Here is a 24,925-nt window from a genome sequence, read left to right on the forward strand (position 1 = left end):
AAGCAGTGGCCCCAAGGAAAGCACACGTGGCCTGTGGGGAAGCAGAGCACAGCTGCACAGCCCCAGAGGTGCTGCCCTTGCAGGGCAGAGCCCGAGTTTGGTGTCCTGGCTGCACTGGGCTGCCCAACCTCTGCTGCCACATGCCACCTTCCCAGGGCTGTCACCCAACCTCCAGCAGCAAAAATCCCTGATGGAACAGAACTTTGTGGGGTTTTTTTGTTTATTTTTTTTTTTAAAGATAGGAGTTTTATTAAAGCCCTCTGAGCCACTGTATGGAGCTCAGTTTCATACTCAGGACTACTTAAAAACCAGTTCTAACTCAGAATGAGAAAGTACAAAGGGCATGCACATGTTTTGTCTTCAAGATAGCTACAACATTTGTGTTCCAAATATGGAATTTTGTTCATTTTTCTCTTCTTTGATAACACAAGCAGGTCAGAGGTTTCAAATGGAGTATGAACGTGCAAGTACAGAAAGGTCCAGACTATACTATATATCATTTCCTAACTCTCTTATAACAGTCCTTTCCTAGGAAAAAGTTATTTCTTTTTAAAATCCTCTTTCTTACCAAATGCTGGAATGATCTCATACTTGCAGATTATCTTTCAATTTTCATCTTTCTTGTTCCTCATAAAATATGCACTGAAGTTTTCACAGGAAAACAACTACCTTGCAATAAAGACAGGTAATTGTTTTGAAAGTTTGTTTTTTTTTTTAATTAGATGTTTTTATTCTTCAGTGAAAAACTTAATTTGGAATGAAATTTTCTAGGCCATTAATCTAGTGCACATTCATGAGACTTAGGGAATTAGTTAACTTAGAAGAACAGCTACTGTGCATGCTCTATAATTGCTCTTCATTGAAATTGTCAAAGATTTTTAATATGCAGTTACCGCACCGATTAAAAGCTGTTAAAGTATGTCTCCATTTAAGAGGCCATCATTCCAGAGTGTCATTATCTGCTATTAATATTTCAATTAGAGAACATCACATGCTCCTCTGAAGAAATGCACAACTACTCACAAAACAAGTCCCTTTATTGATAATGCTCCAGGAGTATGACACAAACCTCCTATTTTTGTTCCTACCTTTAATTACCTTCTATAAATATCTTGCCAAAATTTTAAGGGATTAGCTCCTTTCGTATAGAAATATGCATTTCTGTTGACAAACACCTTCCAACCATCCTGCTTCTAAGAAGGGAGGTGACAGCTGCAGGAATTATACTGGCCCTTCTGCAGAGCCATGTTACAACCTCACTCTTCAACCAGGTGTTCAAACAGGCTGGTACATCACAGTGCACCCTGTCAGCCCTTCTCAGGACATCAGCCAGGACTACCAGCATTTTTCAGGTAGCACTGGTAGCTCAAACAGGCTTCACATCTACTTTTTTTTCCATCTGAACAGAGGATTTAGCTCAAATTCTATGGCTCTGCCACAGCCAATATTTCAGCAGTGTGAAATATTTTTCAAGGCACAACTCCTTTCTCTTTTTTGAGAATAAAAAAAAACCCCAAACACTTTTTTTTACTATAACAGATCTTATAGTCCTATTTTCATCATGTCAGTGATGATAATCAACTTCTAGTAAAGCTGATATACCTGGAGCCACCTCTCAAAGGATGGACCTCATCTAGCCTCAAAACAGTGACAGGACCAGATAAAATGGCCTGACCTTCTGTCAGGGGAGGTTTAGATTAGGTATTAGGAACAATTTCTTCACTGAAATATCGAAGGCATTGGAACAGGATGCCCAGAGAAGTGTTCAAAAATCATGTGGATGTGGCACTTAGAGCAATGGTTTGCTGGTGAACATGGTGGTGCTGGGTTTATGTTTGGACCTGATGATCTTGTACATCTCTTTCAACCTAAATGATCCTATGATTCTAAGCCAATAGACGGTGGTTGACTACACACACAGCACTTTTACTCCACCTCACACTAAACAGCAAAAAGTTACAGCTCACTTCTGTTGGGTGTTAAATAATTAAAATAATTTGAATGAAGCTTTCTTTTGAAGAAGCATAAAGGAACTTAGCAATTTAAACATATCAAGGGGAGGGGAAAAAAAAAAAGAGCTTGAGGAATAAAAGCCCAAAAGCTTGCAGTGGCTTGTTTGGCAGATCTCTGCTGTTTCCAATACTTTTCTCTCTAGGCCTTTTTCCATAAATATGCAAGGCATTTGAAACACATGCCTTACACTGAGCACTGACTTCCAGGTGATTTCAAGGATATGACCCTAAAGTGCAATTTCTATTCCAGACTCCAGCCTTACATCTCCATCAGCCCCCTGTAACACACAGTGTAAACAGCCAGCCCACTCGCACTCGGTTCTCCCGTGGGGCTTTGACAGCAGTTAGCATCTCTCTCAGAAAAAAATCCTGGTGAAACAGAAGGTAAAAGGTAAACAGCTTCTTGCAAGAAGGGAAAAGTGAGCCCCTGCCAACTCTGCAAGCTGCAGCAGCAGCTACTGCAGCCCTTATATCAGCTTTTCCTTTGTTATTGCACTTGAAGCTTTGCAACTATCCATACAGAAAATCCAGCAGTGCTGAGGGTCACACCACCTTCATTTCGGCCACAGTTCTACCTCCCTCCCAAGGCATGCTAGGACATCTGGCCAACATGCCTGCATTCTCATGCAGTCTGTGACCAGTGCTGCTGTCCCAGCAAAAGTCCAAACTCTGCTTCAGGTGACGATCAGCATTCCCTCTTTTGCTTTGGGAAACAGAAAACATTATCTTACTGAATAAGCTGTTCTGCAAGTGCTGCCCTGCTGATCTTTGTGGTACCTTTACAGGGGAGTGCTTTGCTCAGCACAGAGTACACCAGCACAGCCAGCCCCATGCAGGTCTATCCTGGAGAAGACAAGCATTCAAGTTAAAAACCAGTAGCTGCAGTCAAACCTGAGGCACTTGGGACCACTGTCAGTACAAAGAGCGACATCCAGAACAACTGACCAGGATGACATCACCTACACTCCTGTGACAGCAGTGACATTTCTCTAGGGAGCACAGGCACTTTGCCAGCCCTTTATTTACTCAACCCTTTTGTAGTTGCATGTGTCAGGGACTGGGCAGGAAGAAGAGGTCTCAGCATCTCTCCTCCAAGCCTCCACGTGCCAAGCCAGAGGAGCACACTGCAAAGCCATTTTGACACAGACCCTGATGCTTTTGCAAGGAACAGATCACGCCTGCAGACAGGCTGCCAGCAAAACAGCCAGACACACGCTGCTCACTGAGCCACCCACCCTCAGTCCCTGTCCCCACAGTTCCCAGCAAAGCCAGCTGTCAGCCAGACCAAACTTGCAAAGATGACTTTGTTCTTTACAGCAGAGGGTGGCATTTTGGAAGAATCTGGACTGAAGAAACTGGACTTCATTGCTAAATTGCAGTCATTTTCTGTATACATATGTGGGTATGTATACATTTTTCTTCTTTAGGGAAGAAAACAAATACTTTGATAATTGGATTAGATAACTGGCAAAAAATCATGGTTTTCACTTGTGCCTCACTAGAATACTTTATGACTAGTAGCAATGTGTAAATACTGACAAAAAAAACCACTCTGAAAATTGATGTGAAAGAGATGGATAGAAGATACAGTTAATAGTAAAAATCCCAAAAAAGGTCATTATATTAGTGCATAAACAAGTCCAAATGCTACTGTAGTACAACCCTAACAGGGCTATGCTCAAGCTGAAGTCCAGGCCTCAACATCACCCACCTGTTTTGTTTACACCCTCTTTCTTCAAATATCCCTTTCCTCTTTGGAGTGCTGGATGACTCCACACAATGTCTTTAATAGCTGACTCCAAAAAAAGGAACCCATGAGGAGCCACAGGAAGAACTCATGCCTACAACCAAGTGCAAGGAACTCTGCTAGCACCTAGTAGGCACTACGAATGGCAGCATTTGCAGCTCTTGACACTTGCTTCTGACTCAAATTAGTTGTTCTTCAAATATCTGTATCATATAATTAGGAAGTACAGCATCATTGAGAGAACATAGATTTTGCATTTCTTGACCTTTTTCCTACTAATTTTCAGCAGACTATTTAATGTTAAAATTATATGCCATGCAATGCAGCAATTCCAGTTAGGAATGCACAAGTAAGACTGGCATATAAAGGTAGTGGTATTAATTACCATGAAAACACTCCAGCAGGCAGATTAGCTGATATCTGTATTCAACTGGATGACTTTATTCATTAAAAAGATGTTATTTTGGAAAAATATGTCCAAGAAGTCCTTGTACCTCAGCTATAAGAAGCATTTCATAGCATAAATGTTCAATTTCCAGTTACCAAGGTTATATTCAATTGCCAGAAAGACAACAGTTACTGCCCTGCAGGCACCCTTGTCACTGGGATACATTCAATAAAAAAATTACAAGGTCATCACTGTGTCAGTCCTGGTCTGCAGAAAGTATAGTGCCAGTAATGTTTTGTTTACTGTCTTTTCATTCTGTGTAATTTTTAGATTGTTGCAGACTTCATAAGCCATTTGCAGTGGTACTACTGAACTTTTTTTAAAGAATGAGGTCTGATGCCAACTCATCTGTAATTTCCTTAGTCAGGACTGGTTGACATGCTTGTTAAAAAATACTGTTATACAGAACTATCTGTTTCTGTTTTAAAAATAGCCTTCCTAGAACAGAGTAGATCTTCTGGGCTGGCTTTGTAAAGAACACAGCCTTTGGGCCCTAATCAGCAGTTTCGGTACCAATGGCTAACACGGAGCATCCCCTGCCTCCTGCCGCAGCACATCACACCTGTGCAGCCGGAGCTGGTCATCAAACCTTTGCCCACAGCATAGCAGATTAAAAACTTAATCCCAAACGCATTGAACACTCATAAGGTTCATTAACTTCAATCCCTGGTTTGTACACAAGAGAAACACCAGCGTGAGATGCAAGGTCAGGAGGAGGCAGAGCTTTGCTTTGATTTGGTGTGACTTGGTTTCCTCGCACCTGTGAAGTTCACACCAGAGGGTAACTCGGTGCAGAGCTTACCGGGATGACTCTTTGCTCAGAGAGTCAAAAGGGTGTTAAGTTATATCAACCATGTTACCAGTGTTACCTGTGTGCCAACAAGAAAAAAAAAAAAAGGTTTTAACTATTCCCTCAAGGTCGTCCTTCAGAAACAAGTTCAGCACATTTTTTTTGGTCCAATTTTCCTTTTTCTTTTTTTTTCCTCTACAGGCTAATTTAAAGTATTGAGCAATGTTAGCAATCATGGCTAGGCATTCCCTCGGATGGCAAAATGTCCATGTCCCAGAAATCATACTTTGGCAGAAAACAGGCACACAACCAAAAGCAGAAGTGTATCAGAGCCAGGCACTCTAACTCAGCTTTATACAACTCAAAGGATGTTTTCAGTAGGATGGGGAATGTCATTTTCTTGCCCAATGAATGTTCTGTGAAGTATCAAAGCTCTTCTAGCAGAGCACAAATACAATGAAATGAAAATAAATGTCATCATTTTATTACAAAAATATGTCATTTTCTTTTTTCTTAAAAGAAATCCTCATGTGAAGCAGAACTTCCCCACCTTTTTGGTTACCTGCTTTGGGAACCGCAGCTTTCAAATATTTCTTTTTCCTTGCTGGTAATATGCCCATTTGAATCTTGCTATATCCACACATCTGCAACTTTAGTGCAGTAATTAATACAGTATGATAAAGCCACAAACCCAAAATCACTGTCTTTAATGACATCTGTAATTTAGAAACTTGGAGGATAGAAAGCTTGAAACTGGCAGGAGACAGTTTCTGGAAACAGCAAGAGAGGACTGCATGTGTGTGTGGATATATAACATTTTTACTCTTAACTGCACAAATCTGGAACCTTGTCCTGTCTGTAAGGCGAGGCACATAACCTTAGTGACACAGATATCGAAGTATTTCCTAAGAATGCATTTGTTCAATGCATTAAAACCTTATACCACAGCTGACTTGAATTGAGAATCACACATCAGTGTCCATGGGACTTCAACACTACTCCAGCACTGTGCAAGGGAGCCCCAAGTAAAGCATTTGTGATGGGACAGTATTTTCATGGTCTAAGAAAACTGACATTACTTATCTACTACAAAAATATCTCTAAAAACAACTCATGAATACTGTGAATACTTCCACCTGCCTTCTGGCCTTGCAAAACGTTATGAGGCTGCTTCAGCACTCACATCTAAACCAAATGAGACTTCTGGTTGTGCAACTTGTCCTACACAGGCAATCTCATGGTGAAGTCCACACAAGGTCCTGCGTGACTCAAGACCTTGAGCCACCCAACTGCCCTGTCGGTAAAGCTCTCACATTCCTCACCTGAGTTTTCTATAACCTCCAGTGCCTCCAGCTGAAGTATGGCTGAGTGGAATTTGGTTAAACAACTCTTTTTATGGTATAAAGGAACAATTACATTTTTTATCTCATTTTCTTGAGTTGCAGCATCTCATCATTAGCAGCAAGATGCTAAAGCTAACAGAACTAGCTCTATCACCTAAACAAGAAGACTTTAGGCCAAACAGCCCCAAAACTGCAGAGATTAGGAGACAGCAGAAGTTCGAATTTGCACAACCAGCCTTTGCTTGGCACAGCGCAGTCTTGTAGACAAAGACCATATATCCTTTGCAAAGATACCTTCTGCCCATCTTTAGACTCAAATGCATTAACAGAGTCCATCACCTGGCTCTGAAATCCATCACTGCTTCAGCTGCATGAGTATAAAGCAAACACCCAACCTTCCACCTATAATATTGTACCCCCATTTGCCTCCTTTCCTTTATTCTACATTAACAAAGGAGCAGAAGTTCCTGTTTATCGAGGAAGGAAGGACCATGCAACAGAAATGCTCATTCACATCTGCTGAAACTGTTGATTTTATTCTTGTTACGACTAAATCATCGAAACTGAAACATCCTCACAAGCAGAATAATGACTAAGTAAAAGAGGGTTGTTCTTTCATTTGCACCCTCACTAAAATACCACAGGTCTGGTTCCATATTGCTATGATGCAGGTAAGGGCACAAAGTGAGGTGCTTACATTTAAGCCTTTTACTCAGAATTTTACCTAAAAAATGTAAATATTTACCCTTCACATTCTCCCATATTTTGGTAAAATGCAGTTACAATTGCCTCTTTTGACAACAGAATAATTAAGCCTTCCAGCTTATGGGGGAGAATACTTCTCTTACTTCTGAAGCTCACCTATATTTTGTACCTGAAGTGTTCCAATAGCTTTTAGACAGAATAATTCTGTGGCTACTAACCTTTGAAGCACAATGGAAGACAAAATGGACACACAAAAAATAAAAAGTTGTGGTTTGCATTTCATACACAGTCTACCCCAAAATACCATTATTTAAAAGATATAAGAGATACACTTGTGATGCCAGCATTTTTAGAGGGTCTGAAGGCACAGCATGCAAAATGGATTGATTGCTTTTGGAGTTAAGGTCCCTAAATCTTATTTGGACACCTAAGTCAAAGAGTTACTGCATGGGTCCCGCAGACACTTTTTTTAGGCCACATTTTGTATCATTTTAATCTTAGCCTAAATATAAATATAAAATGAATTAATCATTTTGTAGTCCTGGTGTTTGCAAACTTATCACCCAGCAGTGTCACCTTCTGCACAATCTTCTTCTTGAGGTGGCCAATCAGCCTAGGGAAGAAGCAGAATCAGGGCAAAAGCCCTGGCCCATCCCCTTCCTTCAGGCATGTGCAGACCAGAAAGCAGCCCCAGCAACACAAAAACACAGGGAAAACATTCTGGAGGAATCTGTTTTTCCCTCTGTGGAGCACAGCAACTTTCCTAAACAGCCTAGAGAAAAGGCAGAAGTGCAGCCAACAAATCAACTTTGTGGACTGAGCTGATCCCCTCACTGCAGGAAGAGCTGTCTCTGGATAAAATAAGAACTTTATCTCCCATCAGCTCTAGCATGCTTTGCCAAAAAAGGCACAAAAAGTGTATGCAATGGTCTTAACTGACAAATAGTTTCATGTATTATCTCTGAACTTTTCTGTCCAAAAATAACTGTGAAATCTTTGTGAACTTTTATGAAGGGGCAAGTGGGGTGGCGTGGGCAGGGCACGAACAAGGTGGTTTGTCTGCAAGACTACAGCAGAACTAGTTCATGCAAGCACTTTAGGCCCACTTGGGTGTTGAGTCATACCTTCAGATACAACACGCTCAAGGCTGTGCTTTTCTCACTTCATTTCTCTGAGCAGGTACGCAAGAATCTCTGAGCAGCAAGGCCAGTCCCGCATTCCCAGCACCACAGGGTAAATAACACTGTTATTATCCTTAACCCACTGCTCATGCAAACCAGGCAGCAAACCATGAACAGTGCAGGTCAACTTCTGCCTACCTTCACCAAGGCTTGAAAACACATGTTCTCCTATTCTTACACTTGGAATACAAGAGGCACACAGCAAATAACACAACAAAGAGCAGCACCAACATACTTACTGCCTGCCCAGGAAATAAAGTGGGGCTTAGAATGAGGGATAGAGGGGATACATGCTGCACACAGGTGGCTCCACTCATCCACAAGACTGGCTCTCTCACCAGCACTTGCTCCCTTGGGACCAGCCAGATTTACGATCAGTGGCAAGTTCTTGGACTGCGCGTGAAGGTTTATCTATGTAGAGCAACGTGTTAAAATATCATCCAGAAACAGTCCCTTCAGCTTAGGTTCCCACATGCTAGAGGACAGGTCACAGTAAGAGCTTCAATCTCCCTTCTTCTCCAATATCTCAATAATGAAAACTCTTCCCTGGCCATTTGGGAGTGCAGGAGTTTTTCAAAGCTAACAGAGCTCATTGCCAGCAGCATCTGAACACAAGAAGTGTGTAAAACAACCATTTTACAGAGTCCTGAAATGTCAGACTACAGGAAGGTTAGTCATTTAGCATTTTTTAAATGCTATCAGGATCTCAGACAGGAATTGCAGACTCCTGATAAAATTTCAGTATTTTCCCTCAATGGACCTACTTCCTGTCTGTTCCCATCAGTAAAGCAATCATATTTTTCACATTTAATTGTAATCTGTTCATGTAAGTTCTGCTGTGTGCTCAAGAAACTTTTATTTGGTGCCAAACCACTAAGCGCATCCCAGAGCACAAACTCACACCAAACTGCACCATCATCCATAAAACAGAACAGTGCATTGCTTGCAAAAGCACTTTATTTTTTTCTCACACACATATCAGAAGGTCATGTTTGAGAAGATGGTTTCCCTTGGAGCACAGCATTCACATGGGATGGGATGTTTCTGGCATGAGCTCTCCTGATGCTGACTTGACATCTTCCTTGTTATGACTGCAAATTCCTATCACTGTAAACCTAACTGATGACTCATGAGAAAAAAAGCAAACAAAAAAAGCAAAAACAAAAAAAGGAGAATTAAACCCTTTCCATTTCAGTGTCTGTAAAGACACAGTGATACACAAAATGTCTCAAATTTAAAAGCAAAGCACTATCCATTGGAGAAATAAAAAACTAATTTTTCTAACCTAACTGCAAGTATTTGGGGACAACGAACAGACAGAAGATTGCATGTAATCAAAGAAACTGCCTTTTTAAAAAGAACCTTATTCTGCATTGTTTGGGGAAGCACTGCTGAATATGACATCATGCGCATGCAGCTATGGACAAATACAGTCATATTTTCAGTGAACTAAGTAAAACAAAGGGATTAATTCTCTACAGATATATCTGAATTATTAGGCTATCACAAACATTTATGGATGCATTTTAATTAGTCTTCTACCTAAGAGTGTTAAAATAAAGACAACATTTCTCACTTATTTCAAATGAAAGTATTTCCTCCTGTCTCTGTTATACTTACAAACAGGACTGCCCTACTGCTTCTGATAGCTGAATCTTGGTGTACCTCTGACCATGGCATTTACTCCAGGAAAACCACTCTAAATGCTACCCCCAAAATATCTATCAAATAGGAAATGTAGCTTTACTGTCTATGTAAAATATTAATTTAAATGTCACAGAACACTCTTTTCTGTGTCAGTATTAAACACATAACTATTTGAATAATCACAAAATTTCCCAGGCCCAGCTTCGGCCTGGACCACAAACCAGTATATTTTTATGGTACCTTAAACCACCACCTAAGGAGACCAGCACAGATATTGTTTCTACCCTGACATGCTTATTATGCCTTTGACTCTGAGTGTAGCTTCCTAGCTGTGCTGAGCTCAATTCCTCAGCATACTCCCCTTACATAGGCAATTTTGGTCCAGTTGAGCCATGTGTCCCAGTGCACATCACTGTGGGGAGAGGAATCATTAGCTCTGCCTTTTAACACCATGGCACAAGTGCTGTAGCCCCAGCAGACTGGAATAAGAACGTAGTTTAAACTCATTTTAAACTGAATTTTATCTGCTCTCCAAGAAGTCTCTCTGTAAGAGAAGAAGCTGGAGTTCTCCTCCCTACTGCTCCCACATGGCATTCTGCCCAGGCAGGGCCAGGGAGAGAGGACAGGACAGAGGATTTGGTAAACTCAAGTAACTGGAAGTAAGTACTAATTGTGATGCAAGGAAACCAGCACACATGTGCAGCAGGTAATAATCTTTTCAAAACCTCAGAAAAAAAATACATCTGATCACCATTTCAAAGCACTGCAGAAGGCAGCATCACTTTTGTGATCTTTTGGAAGCAAGAGAAATCAATACCACTCAGTGTGGAAATGTCAACAGAAATGCTCAAAAATCTTAATATTTTAACAATTCCAAGTTCTCATTTGAAATTAGTTGCTGCAACAGCCTTTGAATTTTTAGAAAGATCTAAATCAAATTGTGTTTTTAAAACTCAAGGTGAGCTCAAAGACAGTGGTTTGTTTTTCTTTTTTTAATGCTAAATTCAATTCAACTTGGGGCATTTTAACCCAACTTCAGGGTTGGGTTAAAATGAAAGGGACTGCAAGAGCAGTAAAAATCAATTTAAGTAATTTTTATTGTTCAATTTAAAGGGAATTCTTTTGTATGCAAAAATGGTAGCATTATAAACTGTGAGATGTTTTGAAATCAGTTTAAATAATATCATTAAGACATGCTTTACTGATGAGCTCTTAAGGCAAACATGAAATTAAGCTGTATCTTTAAGTTCTCTCTACAGCACCAAATAATGTTACTAAAAACACAAAACCAACTTCCGCAATCTCCCTATGTCCCCTAAAAATGTTTTGAATTTAGCAGAACATTAATTTGGAGGAGATATGGCAAGACAGACCACACAGTCTGGTCCAAAGGAGAAAAAAAAAAGCTACAAAACTTAAGAGACCAGGAGAGTCCTTTCAGTGGAGATAAAAAGACAGCCTGGACTAGATAACACCACCAGAACCAGGATCACCAGATCTTCAGAAGGACACTCAGCAATGGAGAATACCAAAAGGAGTATGGTGTGCAGAGATTAAAATGTAATTTTTCCAACATAAAGTTTCCTTTACCCAGCTGTCATGGAATATGTAAAATACACTACTTCTGTGTTCATAGCCATGCACTTCCCCTCCTTCAGAAATGATGTCCCCTCGCAGCCCCTTCTTTTTAAGCTGTCACACGAAAAGGACAAAAATCAAGAACTACACATCACTTTTAAGTTTTCAGAAGTCCTATAAAATATTAAAAATAACCAATTTGTGTTTCTTTTGCTTTTAATATTCCTGCCTGCTTACAAAAGCTCCTGTGAAGCTAACCATGACACTGGTTAAAGAAAATGCTTGAAATTAATCTAAGACACTGCTGCAATACAAACTTAAAACAATACACCCCCTTTCCATAAATAATACAAAACTTTATTGCCCTCATTTAAACCAAAGCATTTCAGACATTGTTTGCTGGAAAAATTCACCTTTTCAACTTCAGTATGGTTCAGGCTTTTCTCTTTGTCTTCACATAATCCCTGATGGCAGAGGGAGGCGAAATGCGTACAAGGGTTGGTCAGAAACACAAAACTTCCTTTAGTTAAATTGTTACCCCAAGAAACCTCACCTAGCCCACCAACTTTTAACCCTGAATTTGCAACATCTGGTTGGTGACAAAGGGCAATTCTTCTTTTGACACAGAGTACGTACTTTGAGAACCTGTTCAAAAATTCACTTTTTCAGCATGAAAGCACTCAAAAGCTGCAGTTCGTTCCTCTATTGCCCCTTCAAAAAGATGTCTCAGCTGTACTGAAGAGAAAAGGAAAGGTTAGGCTGTGGATTCAACGTAGCTGTCAAGAAACACAAACATGAAGTTGACTTAGTAGCATTATTAGGAAATGTGTTCTGGGCCCACCCTTAGCAGTAACATCAGCGTTAACTCAAGTTGTAGCAATATTTAAAACAGCTCTGCAATTTTCCTTCTCCACCCAACTAAACAACAGAAAATCTTGTCAATAAATGAAAAACACCACACGTATTTAAGCAAGAGAAATCATCTAAACTTCCAACATTTTTCATCCTCATTTTTTTTTAATCCAAAAGATTTGTACAGCATTTTTAAAAAATAACTTACAGGATCAAAAGGAAAATAAATGCATAGCTTTAAATCCTCAGAATACAACCTCCTCCTGTTGCGGAAGAGTTCAAAGTCATAAAGTGCTGCAGATATGACCACACATCAGACAAATAATCTAGTAACTAACTTATTTTTCTGGTTTATTTAACAATATTCCAGGCTTAGAACATTAAATAAAAATCTCACAGACAATGGGTAAGACTAACAGTGGTTTTGCTCCTTTTTTTTTCTTTTTCTTCTCCTTTTTTTAAAAGAATGTTGAGACACATCAATTGAACCGACTACAATTTTATTTTGGATACCAAAAAATAAAAAGAAGCTAGAAGGAAGAGAGTAGTGCATTGCACTGATCTCGGTAGAACTGCTTGTAAGCATCACTGGTTTTGTTCAGCCCTAGGAGGATGAAGATGAATACAATGCTGCCAACAGGGGAAGGCCAAGTGCGGACCAGGGGAGCGGTGCTCTGGGCTTTGCCTTGGTTGTGAGGGCACGGCTTTACACTATGCTCATCTAAGACAAGATCTGCACACTTCGCACCAGCATTTGTGCAGCTCCTGGAGGGAGGGCTTGCAGCGTTGGTAACAGCTGCTGCAAGTGATGGCCATAAAAACCAAGAGATCTTCCTGGCAGACTGCTGGGGTGTCACAGAAGCTCAGGTATCTCACTCCCTTTTGTAACTTGACTTTGTTGCCCACACAGATAGCTTACACACCCGCAGGATTCTGCGTTTTGCACCTTGGGCAATCACATACACCTCTTCAGTGGATGTGGAGAGGAGCAACATGCAACAGGATGCACGGTGCGTGTACTTTGTACAAGGGCAAATCAGTTTTCAGGGGGCTGGAAAGAGAAACCCCAGGCCTACTGACAGCCAAATACAGACCGCACCACCTGCTAACAGCATTTTTCCCAGGATTAAACATTTTTGTTTATGTAGTTTGCGATTACTTGCTTCCTGTTCCTTCAGCCTAACTTCTGTCCTCCCTCCTCACTCACCCACCTGTTCCCGCCACCTACAAAGAACACAGAGGCCTCAAACTTCCAAAAACTATTAAACCAAACCATAAACAAAGTTTGGCAATAGATTCAATTCCATTGCCATTCTCAATTTTGTATGCTCCTGCTGTCTGTGCCTTTTTTACAACCCAATGTCCATGGGTGCCACTGTGATGAAAAAACCCCAGCTTTCTTCCTCCAGAACAGTAACAGACAGGTATTGTTTAACATAATTGTAGACTAACACCCGGGGGGGCTTGGGGGTAGTGAGACATCAGTATCTGAAATAAAATCCCAAGCAAACCTCGATTGTAACCAGAAAATGCCAAGAGTCCTCCACTGCACCTCGGAGAAAAAAGCTGGTGCATCCTACTTTGTGTCTAGAGTAAACTCTAATCATGTTTATGACCTGCAGTATTTCAAAAGAGATGGGGGGGGGGGATCTCCGGTTGGTTTCCTTTCTTTTTTCTTGTTTGTCAAGTTCTCAAAAGGGATTAAAACACTTATGCTTAGAGACACAAAGGGAGCAGTTACAACACACAACTAATCGGAAACAGTACTCAAACATTAGACTGGATGGGACTAAAGTTCACTCTACAAACTGAATCAAAAAGAGACGAGAAAAAAGTTTTTAAGTGCTAATGTAATAAAAAACAATTTTAAAGACTCACTAAATACATGGGAGGAAATGGAGGGGTCCCCTTCTTTTAAATATATTTACATAATATTAAAGCTTTTTATTTTGCTTTTCTTGCCAACAAAATTTTCTAGCTACCCTGGGCAAAGTCCCCATTAAATGAAGATGTTAAGGATTTTATAACACAGACAAACTGTTAGACCTGTGGCCTGTAGACATCTCCCTGCCCTCTCCATCCCTCTCTCCCTCCCTCCCTTACCAAAGGGCTGATGCCTTGCCTGCTACACACCATGTGGCATCAGCCACGGCATCGGCACAAGGTGAAGGTAACACAACACTGCCTCGACCCCACACTTGGTTACCACTTTGCAAAAGCACAAGAGACTACAATCAGGGCTTGCTTAGACACAAAGCAAAACAAACAAAAAAACAATTTTGCCATTTAGCTGCAGTTAAATGGTAAAACTGGACTAATGTGGACACAGCAATACCAGTTTAAAAGTGTTTGTATTGTTTACACTGCACTGGAAAGGAAAATAAATTATCCTGGTATAAATGCATCCAAACTACAGCCTATGCCAGCACAGTATCAGTTAAAATAATAACACATCAGTCCCCTAACCAACAGAATTATCCCAGCTGAACTTTTCTAGCATAGAGCAGACCTAAGACATGAGGTAGTGAAAATCAGGCTCAAGATCTTTTTTCATTCCATAGCAACAATATATTCTAAAAATATTCACTGCTCAGATTTATGGATTTTAAAAACATTTTAAAATCCAAAATTTAAAGCTAGCATCCTGAGTCACACAGGATTTACAAATGGAGGCATAAATTTAAAAAATTTCCTCAAGGTCCTAACTCAGGAAAATAATTTTATGATAGAAAGCACATAAGCATGTGTTTGTCTCCCACTGAAACAAGTGGATAGGAAGCACATGGTTAAGTGCGTTCTGAAATCTGGGCCACAGTCAGAAACCACGGTCTTTGTAGAATTTATTTCCTCATTCATTTCAGTGCTGTTTAATCACAAGTCATTCATGTTTTAAGACAGTGGGAAAAACACAGACAATGGAAGCTAAATCAAGTTTGTTACAACTGTTCAATATTTACAGCATTCATAGCACAAAACAGAAGAATTTTTGGTAACTTAAGACAAATACCTTTTCTCTTTGTTATTAAATGTACCGCAGCAGTCCTGTTAAACAAACCCACTGTCTCGAATATTAAAGAAATTATTGTTTATGTTTACCGAGTCATTTAAATTAAAAATCTGTTCCTGTTCCAAACCCCACTCTCCTTCGTCTTCATCCTCCGGTTCTGCCTCAGACCCATTCCGACTGTTTTCATACAAAAAGATCTGCTCATCCACATGAGCCGGGGCTAACCGGTTTCTCTTTGCACTCACAACATTAGCAGAAGAACCAAAAAGGCGTTCAGGGAAGACCCTTGTGGCCAGAATACACCAGTATTTTTGAAGAACCTTTGGTAAAACTGGAAACAGCGCTAGTCTGTCAGACCACCACTTCAACGGGTCCTCATTCAAACCGAGGACCTTTTGTGACTTGAAGTTGCTCAACTCCTCAACGATTTGAGCATGCCATTCCTCCTGGTCTTCCACGCCTCCCGTCTGGCAAAAGATCTCTGCAAGCATGTTGTTGATGACACTGGTAGGAGGAGGAGTAGAGGAGATGATGATTTTTTTCATAGGGGGCTCTTCTGAAACAGTGAAGAATTTCTCCTCAGTTCTAAAGCTATTTTCTTTTACTTTCTCCAGCAGGCTTTTTGCTTCTTCCACCACTCTATTTTCCACCTGCTGCCTTTCAAAGGCTGAAAGAAAAGGCAGTTTCTTGTAGCGGGGATCCAAGAAAGTTGCAACATTGAGAAACATGTCTATCTCAGGTGTGTGCTGGTACGTGGTTGACAACTCTTTAGCAATCACCTCCTTTGCCATGCTGATTTCTTTCAAATCGTTCTCTTTGATGTTCAGAGTAGTATTCAGAAGCATGTGGAGAAGTGGCTTCACCATACTTATCGTCGGGTACTTTGAAGCAGACATCATCTCTGCAACCTGCTTGAAAGGCTGGAGCAGCTCCACCAGCCCTTCGATTGTATTCCACTCACTGGATTCCAGCATGAGGTGGTGGTTGTTGCTGTCCTCCACGAGAACAGCCGCAATGACAAACTGCTGCTCCTTGAGGCGCTGCAGCATAGCGAGCGTGCTTCCCCACCAGGAAACACGGTCGCTTACCAGCATGCAGTGGAGAATATTCTGCTGCTTCTGCTTTTCGCTCAGCATGTACATTGCGACCGTAGACTGCTGAAAATACTCCACTAGCTTTCGGCACCTGGCAAGAAGGTTGCAGAGTTTGGGGAGCTGAAAAGCTTGTTGTATTCCTGCGTTAAAAGTGTGCCCCAAACAAGGCATCTGTACGGGAATATCTAGGAGAGAGCAAGCTTTCACAATGTCTTTACTGTAATCTGTTGTAGCACCAAAGACTTTTGTATTGATCCCCCACTCAATGAATGTTTCATAAAGAACTCGTGTAATGGTCTCTGCAGTGTTATCCTCTGGTACTTCGAATGTTTTCAAACACCGCGAGTTCACAGCCAGGCAGTTGGCAGGACTGCTGCTGAGAAAGTGAACTGCCACGGTTACATATGACCTGTTCTGGTTTTCGCTCCTCCACATGTCCGTGGATATGCCACACCACAGAACCTCAGTGAGCTCTTTCAGCACAATTTCTCTAATAGCACTGTACTTCTCAGGAATCGCTTTTGTACAGAAGTACTTCCGGCTCGGAAGTTCATACCTGGGGTCCGCTGTTCTCAAGAGGGCCTTGAAGGTAGGTTCATCAACGATGGAGGCTGGATACATGCCCTCGCAAATTAAGCTGATGACTGCAGATGTCAGCTCCTGATGTTTTTTGTTTTCGTAGTTCTGGTAGGTCTTCATGATGAGGCTATCTTGAACAACCTGCTGTGATGACTCTGGCTTGATTTTTGAAAATGCTGTGGCAAAGGCTTCCCTCATTTGCTCAGTGTTACTTTTCACAAACTCACAGAATTCATCGGGGTGATTTTTCTCAAGGTGGTAGGAAAGGTTGGACGTGTTTCCTGAATAGGCAATCTGTGCCATGCAAATACGGCAGTAGATCTTCTTCCACTGTAATATGCATCCTTCTGCATTGGTATCAAACCCAAAGTACTTCCACACTTTACTCTTTGCTCTCGGGTGAGCCACTAACTTTAGGTCTGATGGGGAACCTTCTAAACTTTTATTCTCCATTGCTTCTTGGCCACCGTCCCACCTTTTGATCCTTCACTCATTAATGAGTACCTGATAAAGGCAGTAAGATAAAGATACAATGAGAAAGCACAAGTTTGACCACACTCAACTATGTGAAATCAGCGTTTCTGTGAATGTATCAAGAAACCTAATCACTAATTACATTTGCAAATTCAAAAATAAAATATGCTGGAAGTGTGACCTACAAGAAGCCCATTGAATTGTCAAAAATTAAAAGGGGTTTTAATATATCCCATTCTGCTGTGAAACTGAGCTAGAAGACCTGAGTAAATCTTTTTTTCTGGAATTTCATAATTCTGGGTAGAGAAAGCATAACCACCACCACAGACTTGATAACTTACTGTCACAAAAACTGGTCTTCTGCTACAGAATTTTCCTGCCTCTTAAGTTAGAACTAGACCAACATCCTCTTGCCAAAGAATTACTGAACTTCGCTGTTAACATTTATTTCAATTGAAACCTGGTACTGAAGGAGCAATGGTTTTCTTGTTTATTTTGAAAGAAGTTCTGTTAGTTTGATCTAACTGTTCCAGCTTTTGCTTTTTAAAAAAATATATATAATAAAAAATGTGTGGTGCAAATTATGGCAATAATCTGCTTCTCTCAAATGTAAAGATGTTTTCTGACTGAAATAAAAGGAAAAGGAGCTTGAACCTACATGCAGATCAACAATACGCCTGACACCTTTCCTGTCCTTCTCTTTCTGAAATCAAAGTCATCTCCTGAAGTAGTAGTTCACAATCCTGGTTCCTGGAATAATAGTGCATTATAATTACAGGAAAAGCAGACAGGGAAGCACTAATAAATGTTATTATGCACATCAGCTGGAAAATAATTTTGCTGCATTTTCTTCAAAAGGCTACAGAAATTGGGAGGGGATGACACTAGAGATGAGTGTGGTGATAAGGCAAGACTTGGCAATCTGTACCTTGATTATCTGCACAGGAAAACTTCTTGTGCAGTCACATGCAAGTACTACTTGAGGCCTTCAGTGCTGGCAGATGGCACCCACCAGAGCTGATCTCACTGCATCAAAAGGCCAAGTCACAGCACAGTGCAATTGCACCCTGACACTTCCCTATTTCTTCCACACCACTGTGACAGCAACAAGCCCTTTTCCACGGCCTTGGCCAGCATTGGAAAGGAGAAGGAAGACATTAGGTAAGCATGGATACAGCCTCCTCCACAAAAATGCAGAGAAAGAGAACAGGAGAGGAACCTGAGGAGCATCAGACTGAAAACAATGGCACTGCTACTTCTCTGCTCCTTGGGAGCTGCACCTGTGCCCAAGCCCAGAAATCCTCAGGTGGCAAGACTGGCTGGTTAGGGCAGGAAGAAACAATCTGACTTTTTCATATTGCTGCAAGGGAATATTTAAAAAAAAAAAAAAGTACATGTGCAAGCTTCCCTGGGGTGCTTTCTGTTGTTGGTGAACATTCCCAAAAAAAACCAATTTTCTCTCTGAACTATAGCTGGTATTTTGCAACATTTTCTGAATGTCTTGAATGGAAAACCAAACAGGTTAACCAATACCAAACATATTTATCTAAACACAGCTGTTGGTTTAGAAGCAGAATGAGAGATGCAGGGCAAGCATTTTATTGGATTTGTTCTGAAGATTTACTTCTGGGTGTAGACACTTTGGGTTTTTTCCTGAGGGAGGGGCAATGTTCTGCCTAGTAGCATGCCTTCTACTGTGATTCATTCAGTGCCTTTAAGTTGCCAGGATAAACTATTGATTCAACATGGTAATGCTGCCTAATTCCAAACATGTGCATATCAACAGCACCAAGGTACGCAATCCCACAAAAACTGACGATTTTGAAAGACCAAGTGGTGTAATGTGTAATGAGGTAACCCTGCCATGGCATCAGATAGTGCACTGACATGTCATATCGATACATATTATCACAGCTTTTAGATTCCTCCATTCCAATCCATGACATGTTATCTCGAGAAAGCACAGAGGCTCATGGCATTTCATTAAATCTTAAGAGTTTCCTCTGCAGTTACCTGGAAATTCCTGAAAGTACGGAGGAAGGCACTGTAATAAAAGAGTTGATGCATCTTTAATATTTAAAATTAGTATGACACACCTTGGATCATAAAAAGTTCATCACCAACTGATAAAGTAGAAGTTATTTCAGAGTATGGGAGTGTTACAGACTCACCCCACTCTTCATTCTCATGTATGTCACAGCTTTGCCATCGTTTTGCGATGTATCAGGCACTTGGCAATAGCGGCCCAGAGCAGCATTGTCACAGCTAAGGATATGCCAGTGTAACACAGCCTTTAGTAGAATGCTGTAAAATACACTTCAGCTGTCATGATAGCTCAAATATAAACTGCTAATCATCTCTGCCTCGCATTGAGTGTTATACAGCATAACTGGCATTATGAACACAAACCAAAAACTCCACATCTCTCTTTTCTCTCCAAGAAGAGGTAAACTTTTCCACTTTCAGTGAAACAGTGCTCATAGTCTACTCCTGGTAAAAACAACAGCAACCCTGAATTACCACGTACAGGAAAGCACCTTTGGAGAAGCTGCTGTTTCTTTCCCTTGCTTCCTCTATACAGCTGACCAACACCATCAGCCAGTACTGGGGCCAAGGCTTCTAAGAGGATCCTCTGCTGGCTTTGCAGTGAGCTCAGCTGCCACAGGAGGAGGAGGAGGAGAAGACTCCAGACTTTCTGGCCCTAGCACCTCATCCCTCCTGTTCTTGGGCCAGGCTGTGCTGTCTCCTCACAACTCTCAGACTACCCATCTCATTCTCCTAACACAAACCCAGGACTTCTCTCTCTAGGGCCAGCCTTGGGCAAAGTAATAATGCTAGTGATGACTTGTGTCGTGGAGGGCAGCCGTACTACCCTCGCAGGCAGGGCTCGGTTTCCCCAGTGGCGAAGAAAATTGGTTCAAAACCCACACAAGAGTCACTCGGATTGTGAAACCAAGCACGGGAATGTGAGGAAATGTGGGGTGTGCAGACACCCTGCAACCTTAGCTCTGCCTCCCTGTGCATGCACAGCAATGGCATCCTGTGGGTATCCTTGTCCCACAACCTTTGTCTCAGTCAGCACAAGGGCAACCATAAAGCAAGTGATTCCTCATTCTGAAACTAACTTAACTCTTTTAGGGGGAATGCGGGGAAGAAGGTTTAACTGCTAGATGAAACTGCATCTTTGCCTGCCATCAATCCTGCCTACCTGGTCATTTCTCTACCCATCTCTGGATGATTTAGAACCTGGAGCTCACACAGCTTTGAGCAGGAAGTGCTCAGTCTCTCACTACACTTTACTCATATAAAGTAAGAGCCCTCAAAATATGAATCAAAATTAAGAGATGCATGATCCTAAATCAACATTTCACAATTAACTGTAAGGAAACTTAGTACAAATGAGGATACTGAGTAACTAACAATTGGGGAAATAAAATACATGTATGAAATTTCAACCACTTTTAAGAAGAACAGGAGTCACCTTTAAGGTCTCCTGAACTTAATCCACATTACCACCTTCTTCAGATACAGTTTTCTACATATTACATGTTCCAAATTTAACTACAAAGACTTCAAAACTACTACATAACACTCAGCATTTAGGTTTCCCCTACCAAATTTCAATGAGATATGTACAGTAGAAGAAAAAATGCAGGAGAAAGATGCCAAATAAATTCTTTGAGCAGCTTTTAATTATATGAACCAGTTTTCTCATCAGTAGGATGACTTTTGGTGATCATATTTCCACTGGTAATATCCTGGTGTCACAATTAATATTAGTTTATCTTTTATCAATCCACTGATTAGATCTGTGTTTTTAAAAAGCTGTTTTAATCAAGAACTTTAGTCGTGCAGAGCTTTTTTTAATTCCCTCCAATTAATTAAGATTAAGCCCTGTAAAGAAGTCCAAGCAGTAATTTCTAAGGAAACTATTAATAGTTTAAACCACTGAACACTAAAACTACATATTAGCAGTTATACTGTTTATGCAATTAGCACTTGGAGAAATGTTTTTAACTTAAGTTCCCCTTTATTTCTGCACTTTCCTCTATGCTGATTTTAGTTAGCAAAGCAATCGCTGACTGCACACACTGTTTATAGTCGCAGCTCTGTATTTCCCTTCCCTGAGCTTCAAGATCAGAATTTTAGGTCAACTTCCCTACTCTGTGTTGAGGTGGGGGACATTCTCTTGAATAGAGAATGTTACTATCTTTTCAGTTTGCAACTCGAAACAATTACCAAGTTTTTGCACTGAACTTAGATTTCAGAGATCAAAGTCTTTCCCAAAAAAAACTGTCTTGAATCCCATCTACAAAAATCAGATGAATTCCAGTAGGATGTGAAAGAATACATGTGTCACGCTTAAAAGCACATATGCCAAGAGCACGCAACTCTTAAGTAAGGATAAGGAAAAATAAAAGTGAAACTAGTTTTGTCTACTTGGATTAAAATCCTGAGCACTTCTTCACAAAAAGGAAACGAAAGCAAGCTTTTCTTGGAAAATTCAGAGGCAGAAGGGCTGCACGGAGACCAGAACCCTTTACTCATCCACAAAGCTAAAGGACAAGCCAACAGGCATCTCTCCCTGTTAAATCTTCCAAATGAGACCTGCACTGCTGCTGTACAGAGAGTGGGAACTCTGACATGGAAACTGAGGCGAAGGAAGCCAGGATCAGAGGAATGCCTATCTCTGCCTCCCTGTCCTGTCCTTCTCAGCCCCACTTTGCCACTCCAAGCTTTCCCCAGGAAGGCATTTTTACAGTAAAATGCCTGTACTTGTGAGAGTTATGGACACCCCCTCAAAAAGATACAGAACATTTTAAACATATACACCTTTCTAGATTACTGTCTGAAAAAAGTACTCGGGATTTTCTTACAGAAATTGTAGTTTACTGATCCAAGCTTGTTCTAACAACACTTTTGCTTTTTGTTGCACTGACATCACTATTTTGAAGTTATTATGGAAACGAGGTTCATCTGGGTAAAAAGGCTCCAGTTGTTAAGGTGAATCACTTCTTTAAGCAATGGCTGGACACAGAGAGTCAAAGCAAGGCAGCACGTAACTGCCAAGAGGGAACTGCATGCAAACAACTAGCTGAGAACGAAACCACTTGTCCTTGGAAAAAAAACATCCCAAGTTAGGGCTCAAAGAAAACTTTTCACGTCTGTCAAATCTGCCTTGGTCCCACTTAGGCAAGTGACATTTCCCAGGTTGGATCTTCACCGCCTTCCTCCGGCATTTCCAAATTCAACACCTTTTTATTCAATAGCAGACTGCAAAAAAACACTGGGTCATATTTTCGTCATGCTATTTCTCTGTGGTTCGAAAAAAGATTTGGAAAGTGTTACACACCCTAGGCAAAATACCCCAATTTCCTCTGCCAAGAAACGCTAATGCTAGAAAAATGCTCAGATGACTTCAAACCATATGCACATCTGCCCTTTTTGTCACCAGGGTCGTCTCGTTTGTTTGCGGGTTTTATTGCTGCCTTTCGAGAATGAGAAATCTCATCCAGCAGAAGAATAAGGAATGAACAAAAAGTAGACAAAATGCTACCCAACGATGTCACACGTGATAAGAAGAACAAATACTCTCCTATCGTGTGGTGTACTTGTTCCATCTCCTTCCCAGTACTTCAGCTATTCCCTCTACCAATATCTGCCTGAATTCCTTACTGAAACACTAGGCCCTCTCAATATTACTTTTTTTACTGTTCCTCTGGTTAAAAATATCAACAGGGCCACAAAAGCTTACTTGCTGATAAGGACAGAAAGTTAAAGGCAAAGACTTCAATGCTAGTGGTATGCTCAGCTTTGATGATAACCTACACATCTGTCCAAACTCATAGCTTGCTCTAAGTTTATAAACTCAGAAACATTTTAGAGTCTTCGAGAGTAATGTGAGCAGATTGTTGTTTTTCTGGCAAACTCAAAATTTCCCCTAAATCAGCATTTAACATGCTGTTGATCCAAATCACTGAAAAAACCTAACTTCTCAACTTCTCAAACCAACGACTAACCTGAAGTCCCTTAGAAAACCTACAAGTGTCACTCACTTGTCAGCTTAAAAGCTATCAGCGAGTGACAGATGGTGTCAAATACTAAGATTGTGGAGCACAGGTACGCTCCCCTCCTGGAGCAGTCGGGACAGGGAGGCCGAAACCGGCGGTCCCGGCCGCCCCAGCGGGGTGGGGGCACGGCGGGCGGCAGCGGCAAGAGAACCCCGGCCGGGGGAAGCTGCCCACCGCTACCCGCCTTCCAAGCACCTACCTGGGCTGAGGGAGGGAGCACCCGCGTGGGTCTGAGCCGAGGTCTCAGGAAACACTGTCAGAGAGCCAAAGAGAGGAAGAGGAGAAGCGGGGACCCCCGGCCCACGAAGTCCCCACGCTGCCTCGAGAGGCCACAGTCAGGCCGGCGTGCAGCCAGGCGCCCGTCCTGGGCCCGGCCCCCCACCCCGCCCCGCCCCGCGTCCGGGGCGGCCGCGGCCCGGGGGCCGGACGGGGCGGTGGGGCCGGGGCCCGGCTCCGGCAGCGAGGGCGGGGTGCGTCGGGGGCGGGGAGGGCACCCCGCCAGTCGCAGCCCCCCGGGGCCGCTGCCCTCGGGCGCTGCGGCGGGTCCTGCTCGGCCGGCGAAAGGGAGCAGGGGAGGAGCCCGGCGGCGGCGCCCGTGCCGGGGCCGCCGCGGTGCCTCAGCCCCTGCCCCGCTGCGGGGGATGCGGCACGGGCCGGGCGCCCCGCGCTACAGCCAACGTCGCGGCTGCCCTGCCCTGTCCTCTCCTTTCCTTCCCTTCACTGTCCGCCGCTCCCATCTGGGCCGCGCGGTCTCGGCCCCAGGGCCCCGGAACTGCCGCCTGCCCGTGGTGGGTGGGTGGGGGGAGGCGCGGCAAACTTTCCCCTCTTCGCGGCGGGGGCTGCCGCCCCCCGGCCCAGAGCCGCCCCGCCCCGCCCCGCGGCGCCGGCTGCAGTGCTCACCTGAGGCCGGGGGGCAGCGCGGCTGGAAGCGGCGGCGCAGCTGGTGCAGGATGACGCGGAGGCCGATGCAGTACACCCGGAGCAAGGGCACCAGCGCAGACAATAGCGACATGGCCGCCTCCCGCCCCGCGGCGGCAGCAGGCTCGGGGCGCGGCGGGGAAGGCACTGGGCGAGCAGGCGGCCGGCGCGGTGTTTCCGCCGGGCCGGGCCGGGGGGCGCGACGCGGCCCCCACCCACCCACGGAAGGGAAAGCGCCGCCGCTGTCACAAGCAGCGCCCGGGCTCGCCGCGGCTCCCGCCCTTCTGGGCATGTGCGGTGGCGGGGGAAGGGAAGGGGCGGCGGCGGGCGGACCGGCCTCGGCGGCGGCAGCAACGACGGCGCGGCGGCTCGGCCCCCGCCGGGACGGCCGGGAAGCGGGGCAGGGGGAGACGGAGAGGGGCGGCGGGCGCGACGCAGCAGCGAGGGGGGCGGCGGTGGCGGTGTGACACCGCCCGGTG

The 24,925-nt window shown here is 42.9% G+C and overlaps 2 protein-coding genes across 9 annotated transcripts in view; both read right to left on the reverse strand.

Moving 5' to 3' along the window:
* The window catches only part of DHRSX (dehydrogenase/reductase X-linked), a 164,045-nt gene extending 139,331 nt beyond the window's left edge, over nucleotides 1–24,714 (reverse strand). The window contains exons 1-2 of one of the 3 annotated variants that reach the window (XM_069007188.1): nucleotides 24,429–24,714; nucleotides 23,728–23,781 (exon numbers count right to left, since the gene is read on the reverse strand). In XM_069007188.1, coding sequence (XP_068863289.1) covers nucleotides 23,728–23,781; nucleotides 24,429–24,540 — 166 coding nt within the window. In that variant the 5' untranslated portion in view covers nucleotides 24,541–24,714. The remainder of the gene's footprint in view (nucleotides 1–23,727; nucleotides 23,782–24,428) is intronic. The other 2 variants (XM_069007171.1, XM_069007179.1) reach the window with 2 other exon arrangements.
* Nucleotides 1–24,925, reverse strand: part of ZBED1 (zinc finger BED-type containing 1) — a 78,065-nt gene that overhangs the window by 13,070 nt on the left and 40,070 nt on the right. For 2 of the 6 annotated variants that reach the window (XM_069007117.1, XM_069007106.1), the window contains one exon: nucleotides 11,787–17,487. In XM_069007117.1, the coding sequence (XP_068863218.1) occupies nucleotides 15,349–17,436 (2,088 nt within the window). In that variant the 5' untranslated portion in view covers nucleotides 17,437–17,487 and the 3' untranslated portion in view covers nucleotides 11,787–15,348. Of the gene's footprint in view, nucleotides 1–11,786; nucleotides 17,488–18,115; nucleotides 19,537–23,727; nucleotides 23,791–24,428; nucleotides 24,515–24,925 lie in introns of those variants that run through there. The other 4 variants (XM_069007109.1, XM_069007127.1, XM_069007138.1 and 1 more) reach the window with 4 other exon arrangements.

Source organism: Aphelocoma coerulescens, chromosome 1 (genome assembly GCF_041296385.1).
Source record: "Aphelocoma coerulescens isolate FSJ_1873_10779 chromosome 1, UR_Acoe_1.0, whole genome shotgun sequence".
In the NCBI taxonomy this organism is placed as follows: Eukaryota; Metazoa; Chordata; class Aves; order Passeriformes; family Corvidae; genus Aphelocoma; species Aphelocoma coerulescens.